Here is a 10678-nt window from a genome sequence, read left to right on the forward strand (position 1 = left end):
TGGCATGGTACGTTCCAACACGGACACCAACTGAACCAATGCAGTTGGTTGTAGCGAACATGCTGAAAGGCGCGCATAGGTATGGTTATGAATTAGCTAGCTATCGATGCTAGTTAAAAAGCCGCGTTATTTGTTGAAATATTTTGTATTATATTGCCAAAGGCTGTCATCACTTTTAATCGCTGTATTGTGTTGTAGGCTGCTAGCGTTTGGCTAGTTTCGCTGGGTGACATTAGTTGTATGTTATTAACAGCTAGTTAGCCAACTGGCTTCATGTTTACACGTTAGTAGTTAGCAAGCTCTGCTATATTGTAAGCTAGCTTGTACAACAGTGGGGTGGGGGGGGGGGGGGGGAAACTGCTAGTTACCTAGCATTTCACAATGTTACATTATCAGAGCATGTCCTGAAGCCAAGGCTACCACCTTTTCTGATGGTTACAAGGAAGATAGCTAGAGGCCAGTAGTTAGACTAAGTATTCTAGCTAGCTACAGTACTGACCGTTTGTGCACTGTTAAGCTAGCAATAGCCAGCACATGCCTCCTTGACTATTAACTAGATGGCCTCTATGTTTAACATACACTTGAATTGTTAATGCCTAGCCAAACCTAATGTAATTCCTGAGATTAGGGTCTATCTAAAACATTTCGGAGCAAACTAAGTCGCCATTACGCTAACTAGAGTAATTAGCTAGCCTACTTAAACGGGCAATCTGAAGTTGCTACAATCATTTTTAGAAATTTTTAAATTAATGATATATAGCATACCCATTGATTATTGAATAATATAAATCATAGATGCCTCATGAGCTTAGTTCAACTGTCGCACCCCCTAAGGCCCCCCACCCCTAAAATAAAAACATACAATTATCATAATTTATTTTAGGAACTCAGTCCGGCTTTAAACTTAGTCTTGAAAGTTGTAATAGTAGAACGCATAAGGTGCAATTTCGAAATTGGGTAGTGCATCATCAGTTTCCTCTTGTCATGTCAGTCATTGAATACCTATGTATAACTTGTCAGAAATGTCCAGATCAACTAGCCCATGTCAGCTAAGGTTTTTTAGCACATATTTTGTTGTAATTAGAAATGTCAAAGAGTATAGAGCTGCAAGAAAATTACCTTTAAAATGGCATCATTTTCTCTGCACCCCATGACAAAATGTGTAGAATTGCAGGAAATAAGCTTTAAAACCTGCAACATTTTCTCTCTGCCAACAAGATGGGTGTGGACAGTTTGTCATGAACAGTGCTTGTGCCCATAGAAATAGACGTGGGGCGCAGGATGTTCCCCAATGCTGGAAGCGGGGCCTGATTGAAAAGGTTTGGGAACCTACAGCTTACATGATGTCAGTAAAACAGCAAGAATGGTGTCCCATTATGTGATCACTATGACAGCTGTCACCTATGACCTTTCGCACATTTAAAAAGCTTCCATCTAAACAACCCCCGACCCACATTGCCCGGGAGAAGGGTGTTTCACCCCACCCTTCCTGGAAAAACCAGACAAGTCTGTGTTTGTCTGGTATGTCTCTCCTAGTGGAACTGTAGCAAGGGATCTATATGACTGATGGGTTTTGCATTTAGGGCTGTTCTGATGATCTCTTGATTATCTTATTGTCACTCCCTACAATAATTTTCTCAGTGACTACCACAGAAATTAAACGGGCACATTAATGTTCAGGCTTTAAGCTATATGAATCCCCCCAAACAAGTTAGCCCACTACTGACGTATGTAAGCTTTGGCTCGCTTGAGTGTGCATACGGAAGTATTATTTTTGGCTTTCAATACAGATGTGCTGTTTCTGTATAAGGAAGTTCAAATAATCTAATATCCTCTCTTTTGAAAGATTAACCCCTCTTCAACCCTGATGCAGGTGGTAAAGTCAAACCAAACAGTAAATACACCGGACGTAAGCATCACCAAAATACAGTTAGCATGGAGGACTCCGGTCGGGGAGCCAGCTACACAGTACCCTGTGACGACTACGTCCATGTGGTGGAGTTCAGCCCCTTTGACAGTGGCTCAGCTGCGTCCCTCCTGGCCTATGGAGGAAACCAGTATGTGGTGGTCGGCACCTGCCGCTTCCAGGTGAGTGGTAGCCTGCCAGATCCACATTCTCAGTAGCCACTGGTTCTTTCTTCATTTTTCCTTTTCCTCATGTCCTCTCTTCTCGCCTCCATTCTCAAAATGCATCGGAAGGAAGATCCTCCCAAGGTTCCTCCCCTCTGAGGAGGCATGGATAGGGGACATGAGGAATTGAGAAACCATCTGTGTTTTGGTGCCATGTGTGATGTGAACCACTGTTTGTGCAGGAGGAGGACATGGAGGTAGAGGGGGTTGAATTCACCACACTGCGTGTTTTCCATCATGCGTTACGTGTGGATTGCCTTGCATGGAGCCCTGAGTCTCGGCTGGACAAGCTGCCCCAACTCATCAGGTACCTCACTCCTTTTAGTTCTTGCAGCTGTCTTCTGTCTTTACATCAGGGTGTCTTCAACTCTGGTCCTGGAGTGTTGCTTGGTGTGCAGGCTTTCATTCCAGCCCTGCAATAAGTAACAACTGATTCAGCTCAACATGGTGCAGACTGAAGATGTGGTTAGTTGGTTATTTGGACCAGCCACCACTGTGGGTTGAACCTGCACTACTGTTTTTTTTTCTCTCTCTTCTTCATCAGCTCCTACCTCAGTCAATCAATCAAATGTATTTATAAAGCCCCTTTTACACCAGCAGATGAGACAAAGTGCTTATACAGAAACCCAGCCTAAAACCCCAAAGAGCGAGCATGCGAGCAATACAGGAGAGGGAGATGATATACTTAAGATCACACAGGACTCCAAATAAGACAGGAGAAAAACATCAGATAGGACAGACTGACCCTAGCTCCCCGGCAGATAGACTATTGCAGCATAGATATTGAGGACTGGGGGGGGGACACTGTGGCCCTGTCTGATGATACAGGGCCAACCAGGCAGGATATAACCCCACCCACTTTGCCAAAGCACAGCACCCACACGACCAGAGGGATATCAACAGACCACCAACTTACTACCCTGAGACAAGGTAGAGTATAGCCCACGAAGATCTTCCCCACCGCACGAGCCTGAGGGGGCGCAAGACCAGACAGGAAGATAACATCAGTGACTCAACCCACTCAAGATGAGTATAGTGAAAAGCTCCCCTGGTTCCAGACTACACTCAATCATAGGACCTACTGAAGAGATGAGTCTTCGGTAAAGATTTAGTTGAGGCCGATTCTGCGTCTCTCATATGAATTGGCAAACCATTTCATAAAAGTGGAGCTCTATAGGAGAAAGCCCTGCCTCCAGCTGTTTGCTTAGAAATTCTTGGAACAATGAGGCCTGCGTCTTGTGACCGTAGAGTACGTGTAGGTTTGTACGGCAGGACCACCTGTCACCTGCTTATCCCAGAGCCATATATTTATCTAAATATATCTCTGGATCATCCATCTACACCACCTCTGTGACAGTCAGTGGAATAAAACCCTCAGAAGTCTTGGCCCAGCTGCATTCCACATTCACCTACCGTATGAAGCCCAGTCATCATACTATTCTCAGTGGCCCACTGCAAGAATACCAACCCAGTTATTTCAGGTGTGGTTTGATAAAAAAGGAAGTTGAACGTTATTACATAGAAAGCAAGGTTTTCCTCTTAATTGGAATTGTGGATGGGAATGCTGTAATCCTGCGGGAGATGTTTCCAAGTTGCTTTAATTGAAAGGGAAAGGCAGCGATACTCCCTGGCCTTCTGTGGTTAAGTCTGCAGGGCCCTGGGGGCCGGCGTGTGACGTGCGCACATGTTATTGCGCTGATGGCTCCTCCGCTCAAGTTCCGTCCCTCCCCTAGTTTTGCACGTAGTTATGCCTTCCAGGAAAAGTACAGTGTTCTCACGGGCGTGCCTGAGGCAGGGGCCGGCTAGGAGGAGGAGGAGGAGGAGGTGGGGGTAGGGGGCTTATGCTGGGAGGCTTCCAGATTCTACCAGGCCAGCCATGTGAGGTCCAGTCAGCAACCTCCTGGTAGGTTCTGGTGAACTGTCAGGAACACTTCCCCAGCATCAGCTCAGGGCCAAAACAGACCCAATCATTAGTCAACCCTGTGACATTGACAACTCTTTGAAGATTGCCTCATGAAGAAATGTTCTCCCACTTGGCACCTGTTCTTTCATTGACAATATTCCTGCAGCATAGGCTAAATCTAGTTAGAAACATTTGTATCGCAAGACTGCGTTATGTATTGAATTAGAGGTTTGATGATAGATCTTTGGCAATGCCCAGCAATTGAGTTGAAAGAAGGGTGAAATGCCCTCCACAATTCGCTGACTACTAGGCTATGTATCAGTTGTTGGTATAATCACCTGTACCAGTTGCTTGGGGGAATATTCTGGCTGTGTATCGTGACATCATGCCAAATCCGTCTTTTCCTGCGACTGCAAATGCGTGAAAATGCGTCTGTTTTTCTTGCGATATGTGTGTTTTTCTTGTCATAAGTGAGTTAGTGTAATTGTGTAAGTAATTGCAGACGCTGGTATATACTACGACTGATTAGAGGCAAAGTCCTCTTCCAGGCGTTAGTTAGTGTCTGAAACAGAAATGCTGAAATGGCATGAGGTCGGTGAGGAATCTTGTTTTTCTCCATGTTTATCTTCGCAGTTAGAATCTCCCTGGCAGTGTTTCCATTGAACCATGTCCAAGTCTTTACCACACGGACGCAACCACCCAAAGGAGTCAACCCGCGCTGCAGTGCAGTCAGACACGCATAGACATGTACGTGTGCCTGGGTGTGTGTACGCGTGTCTTTGAGAAGGATGGGCTCTGTTTTGATGTTCTCTTTCTTTGTTTATGTCTGTCTCTCTCTCTCCCCAGATTTTGCACTGCAGCAGCAGACAGAAAAGTGAGGCTGTTGACTTCTGATCTTCAGAATGAACATGAAGTCAAGGTAGAGTACTGGAACTCCCGCCCTCACGACTAGATCACACTGGAACTACCACTGCACCTGTCAGTTTAGTTGGCATCTGGTTTCTTTAAATCAAGCCATTTGTATGTAGCACACTGGCAGTAGGTACTTAGTGAATGGCTTTTATATTAGCCTATTCAAGAACCTAGCACACACAAGGAGCCAGGGCACTGTCCTACAGTCTATGGTACGCTCGCACCAAATCCAGCGTTTGTTAATTGTATATTCTGTGTTTCTGTGGTGATGTCTGTGTGGTTGTCTAGGTGATGGAAGGTCACACCAGCTACATCAACCACTTAGTGTTCGAACCCACAGAGGGGAAACAAATCGCTTCGGTCAGCGACGACCATACATGCAGGTCAGTCCGAACCCCCCCCCCCCCCCCCCCTTCCTACCGGTCTCATTCAGCAAGAAGAATATGAGTGTCTTCCCCCAGCTCTTGGTTCTGTGTTCTGTTCTCTGTTAATGGTGCAGAAAGTCCTGACTGTGTTTCCACAATGAAACCCAATGCTTATCACAACACACCCCGGTGTTGCCGTGCGTAAGCACACCACCCCGCTTCTCCAGCTTTTCGAAAGTAATTGGTTAAATATGGAAATCCAATTAGATTCAGTACTGCTGGAGGTTTTTCCTCCTTAGGGTTGACACTTAACAAGGTCCCCCAATGTGGCCTATCAATCAGTAGAAGTAGAAGGAAAGAGTATGTCGGTAGCCAGGAGTAACCGTGGTGTAACCTGAGCACAGGAGGTTGGTGGCACCTTTAATTGGGGAGAACGGGCTCGTGGTAATGACTGGAGCGGAATCAGTGGAATGGTATCAAATACATCAAACACATGGTTTCCACGTGTTTGCTATTTCATTTGCTCCCTTTCGGCCATTATTATGAGCCGTTCTCCCCTGAGCAGCCTCCACTGAACCTGAGGGACCTCCTGTTTCATTAGTAATTAGGGTAGTTGCTAGGGTCCAGACAGGGCGAAAGCCTGGCACCAATCCTACTCCCTCCTTGCCCCTTCCCCCTCAATGTGAGCTCGTATTGTTTTATCTGTGATTGATGGGTGAGAACATTTTAATAAAGTTAGCAGCTTAGAAATGAATGACTGGCCCCTACTTTTCTCTCAGCTAGAGCCTGAAAGAGCATGTCTCTCATCGCCATCTTTAAACCCAACGCTCCCTGGATGAGAAACACACCTGAAACATCTGCTTTCTATTCATAAACTCATCATTTCAGGAGCCTGGAGCTCGCAGTTACACTTCCAGTCATCAAATACAGGCCATGGTTGAATTATCTCCTCAATCTCCTTCCGCCCTGCCTAAATGCTCTGAAGTGTTGGTTAGGATGAGGGATGTGGGGGGAGAGAGTGAGGCTGGGGCTGGAGCTCTGCTACTGCGAGAAACATCAGCGCTCAGTTCTCCCTCAGCCTCCCTCTATAATGGCCTGGCCAGAGAAAACAGGGGTACGTTTGCTCGGCTCCATCTGCAGAAAGATTTAAATTCTGTCACGTTGAGAAAATATGGGACGCAGGAGGAAGAGTGAGGTGGAACAAGGGAAAGATCAAGTTAACAGGAGAGGGGCCTTCCAGGCAGCCCACACAAACTGAGACCCCTGATAGGGTGAGCGAAAAGAACAGTGGACCTGCTTCTCTACTGAGTGTGTGTGTGTGTGTTCGTACACTTGGCAGGTTGTCCTACCATAACTCTGCTGTGCTCTTTGTCAACACTGTCCTTTCCTGCGTGGGAACTCTACTCCAGCCGGAGTAGCCACCTGTAGCAGCTAGAAGAAGGTCACAGCCTCCCACTGAGGTCATAGTGTCTGCCAGAGGTCCCAACCTCTCTGGGCTGGGGTCCCATTGTGTCTGTTAGCTTACAATTGTATTTGCAGTAGGTATGTTTCTGTTGAGCGAGATGGATTCCTCAGTTCAGCCCGCTCTGGTTTCGTGTTCAGATGGGTCAGCAGAATACAGCTTACTTAAGGGGCTTGAACAGAGACACCTGCTGCAACTATTTGATGTGCGGGATCTCTATTTTGTGCATGATCTACTCTGTGTCATCCTTTTGGAAAGTATTTTTCTGAGGCGTTATCATAATAGTTTGAGACTTTCTCCCCACTCGAACCCGTCAGTCAAGCTATCTGTCAGTTAGGCTGTCCACTCGACAAAATCCCAATCTTTCATCTCCTCTTTTCCTTTAACCTTTTCTCCTGTTCTCACGCTTTTTTTTGCTCCGTGCTAGGAGATCCCATCATCAACTCTAGCGAGAGGAGCAAACTGATCCAATAAAAATGACTAATGGCTGAGATAATTATTTCAACAGTCCAAATGTCTGTTAAAGATCATGTTATTGTTCAAGACACTTGAGCAGATCCGATCAAGATGGATGCTGATGTGGTTTTGGGGAGATGGTGTGCTGTGCACCTCCGCCTGGACTCCCCTGTGAGGCTCTGAGGTGGGATTACTGTTTGTCTTTCTCAACCCTCGTTCCCCTGAGAGTCGCCAAGGCTATTTACCCTGCACTCTCCAATAATTTAGTTCACACAGTGCACACTACGTTTCCCATTTCCTTCACTCATTTGGAAAACATTGACCAAAATGAAACACCTGCAGCTGCTCTTTTCTCACCCACATCTACACACAGACTTAAAATGCTGTCTCGCCTTTCAACTCTATTGTACATGAAGCCCAGTGTTATTGCTTGATGTCATGTCAGTTGTAGTGTTATTTAATTACAGTGCTTTGTCAGTGGTGGTTTCAGTCTTGGTTCTTGCCCCCTTTCATGCCTTTCACCTTGTTCAGCAAGGGTTATGTTTAAAAAATAATAATCTTTCCCCATTTGAAGGGCAAGGTGGTTGACCACAACTTGGCCGGATGCGGCGTAGCGTGCGATTGAACTCTGCTTGGCGAGTGGTCTGAGAAGAGAGGGTTTATGCTTGTTTGTCTGCTGTGGTCTGAGGCTTCCAACCTCACTCATGCTCTATGGAGGAGGGTCTGCACTGCGCTCTACACAGGGCCATTCTGACTTCTGTGTCGAGTCAAGAAGCAAAAGCTCTCATGGAGAAATATGAGGGTGTTTTATCCCCTGCAGGGAAGACACAGGAAAAGTTGAGTGTTTGTTTACTGAGGTGTTCATCTGGGATGGGGCATAATCATATCCTCTCCACCGCGCCACTGAAGACATCTCTCCAACATGATTGGCATTTAGAAGGGCTTTGGGGCATTATTAGATGATGTCTTCTGCATGACCTCATCAGTCAGCGCCTTCACATCGCTCCCAATCTCACGGTCCTAGTTTTTTTTTTTTTTTACCGCTTGCAGGTTTATTCCCCCCTGGTTCAGGGGAATGTTCTGTTAGATATGAGGCCTTGTGTTCACTGAGGAGGGCTTTCAGATGTGGTTGAAGAGTAGATCCTGGTCTCGGGAGCAGCCTGTCCTCTCCAAGTGATTTATTACATCTGTGCGCATGTTTGCCTTGCGTCCTCATCCTTCTCGCTCGTCAGCGCAGGGCCCCAGCCGTCTGTCTTCACAGCTCGGGGCAGATTACAACCAAGATCCCTTTTTCCATGAAAGAAGGGCGGTACGAGTGAGGCTCTGTGTGCACATCTCTTGGACAACTGGCAGAAGTTAGATAAATTACACGCAGGCATTACGTGCTTTCATAAAAACACTGTCACCATTACAGACCTGTTGTGTGCTGTTCACTCATTAGAGTATATTCCGAAGAGTCACACAAACGCCTGGGGAAAGGTGCATTGGATGGAAGCTTGTAACCAAGCTTTTTTTGACAAAAACAGCCAGCCAGCCATGATGTCTTTTGTTCTGTTTGGTATTTTTAGCTGCCATTAACGTGTGTAATCCTTTGTTTTGTGTGCTGTCAGCACCAAGGCCTGCACTGTTCTGCGCGTCATCATCTCTCCACACACAGGGTGGCTGGACTCCGGAAGGTGTTTTTAGCACTGCTGCGCGTCCCACTCCAGTACAGCTAATTGAGTGCTTATTAATCTTGTTTTTTGGACTTGATAATTTGTCATTTTTGACAGGACCTGTTTTATCTGAAGCTTCACCCGGTTGTTTGTTTGAATCCCAGACTTCCTGTCTGAGGTTGTTTTCTAAACGGGAATATTCTTACAATCCTTAAAAGGTTTATTTCCCCTGAGCACACCCCCTCTCCGACCATTCTGTAGTGTCCAGCTAGTGCCCTTTCCCATTCATGCCTGATGGCCTCTCTTGTCCCCACAGGGTGTGGGACCTGGAGGGCAATGAAACCACTACATTCAGACTACGCTCCCCTGGCGTCAGTGTGTGCTGGCATCCTGAAGATGTCTTCAAGGTGCGTACAGTAACAGTGCTCTCCAGTTTCATAATGAGAGTTTAAATAATTAGTGAGAGTTATACGATCTAGTGTGGGAGTGAAAAAAGATCTAGTGTGAGAGTGAAAGATGTAGTGATACTAAATCTCTGTCCTCCGTCCAGCTGATGGTTGCTGAGAAGAAGGGGACGATCCGCTTCTATGACCTGGTTACACAGCAGGCCATTCTTTCTCTGGATTGTGGCCAGTCGCCGCTCATGTCGGCCGACTGGTGTCTCACCAACACCATCAAGGTGGGCGCGGTGACGGGCAGCGACTGGGTCATCTGGGATATCACCCGCTCCAGGTGAGTGGCAGGACAGATGCTTGTGACCAACTGGGTTCGAACCCGGGAATCTAGCACGCCACAATACTTTGTTAGCCCCAAGAGCTAACACAAGTCTTTATGTCACAGACAAGGTTACCCATTACCTGCTGTATAACACTGGGATTTATTTATGGTTATTTGTCTGTGTGTAGTTACCCACAAGAGAAGAGGCCTGCCCATGTAGAACGAGCAGGAAACTTCAGGTAACTGCTTTGTCCTTGCTTCCAAGGTCCTTGCTATCTGGTATCCTTGGGATGTCCCTACCCCATTTTGAAGTTAACATTTGAAATGGTTAAGATAAGGGTTAGGGTAGAGGTTAGGGTTTAGGGTAGGGACGTCCCAAGGATCCCGAATGCTTCCAATTCCTCTGACCTTCAGAGTATTGTGATGCATTTTGCGGTAGTCCTGCTGATACTGCTGCCGACGACGTCAATGATAATGGCTGTGGTGATGATGATAATGGTGATAGCAATTACTGTAACCACGGGTCTCATGGTCTTCCAGGTGGTCTCGGGCCAATGAGAATCTCTTCTCCACAACAGGATGTCCAGGCAAGATCAGCAGTCAGTTACTAGTGCATCACTTGGGTCACCCGCAGGTCAGTGAGCTGTGTGTTTGGCTGTTTGCATTGGCACAGTGTGTCAGTTTCTGAGTAATAAAAGTGTGGGAATAATGTTCAGTGAGAGTGTTGGGAATGGGGATAATGTAACATGCTTCCTGGACTGGGTTTCTTATGTTTATATGGCGGTGTTGTTGCAGCCCGTGATGATCGGATCAGCCACGGTGGGGGCGGGTCTAAGCTGGCACAGGTCCCTCCCACTCTGTGTCATTGGCGGTGACCGAAAGCTCTCTTTTTGGATGACAGAAATGTAATGTAGTCACTCCCTATGGACGTATGGGAGGCGATGCAACTGTAAATTGAAACTGTTTGACCGGAGGTGTGGTCGGATATTTCTATTTTCATAATTTTTCAATAAAGTATTTCATTTTCCATGTTTTTGTTTGCTTTGAGTTCTGAATTGAAAGTTTAGACACATCCTGG

The 10678-nt window shown here is 46.4% G+C and overlaps 1 protein-coding gene across 2 annotated transcripts; it reads left to right on the forward strand.

Moving 5' to 3' along the window:
* Positions 1–31: 31 nt before the first annotated feature.
* Positions 32–10631, forward strand: nup37 (nucleoporin 37). Of its 2 annotated transcripts, none has more exons than XM_084175704.1 (10): positions 32–79; positions 1874–2088; positions 2313–2437; positions 4880–4952; positions 5234–5328; positions 9200–9290; positions 9434–9615; positions 9789–9839; positions 10141–10234; positions 10396–10631. In XM_084175704.1, the coding sequence occupies exons 2-10, from the start codon at positions 1936–1938 to the stop codon at positions 10507–10509; spliced, it is 978 nt and encodes a 325-aa protein (XP_084031830.1). In that variant the 5' UTR covers positions 32–79; positions 1874–1935; the 3' UTR covers positions 10510–10631. The 2 variants fall into 2 exon arrangements, with proteins under 2 accessions (XP_084031830.1, XP_084031829.1); XM_084175703.1 differs by lacking the exon at positions 32–79 and adding an exon at positions 1219–1319.
* The last annotated feature ends 47 nt before the right edge of the window (positions 10632–10678 follow it).

This window comes from Coregonus lavaretus (genome assembly GCF_964263955.1).
Source record: "Coregonus lavaretus genome assembly, chromosome: 13".
Lineage (NCBI taxonomy): Eukaryota > Metazoa > Chordata > Actinopteri > Salmoniformes > Salmonidae > Coregonus > Coregonus lavaretus.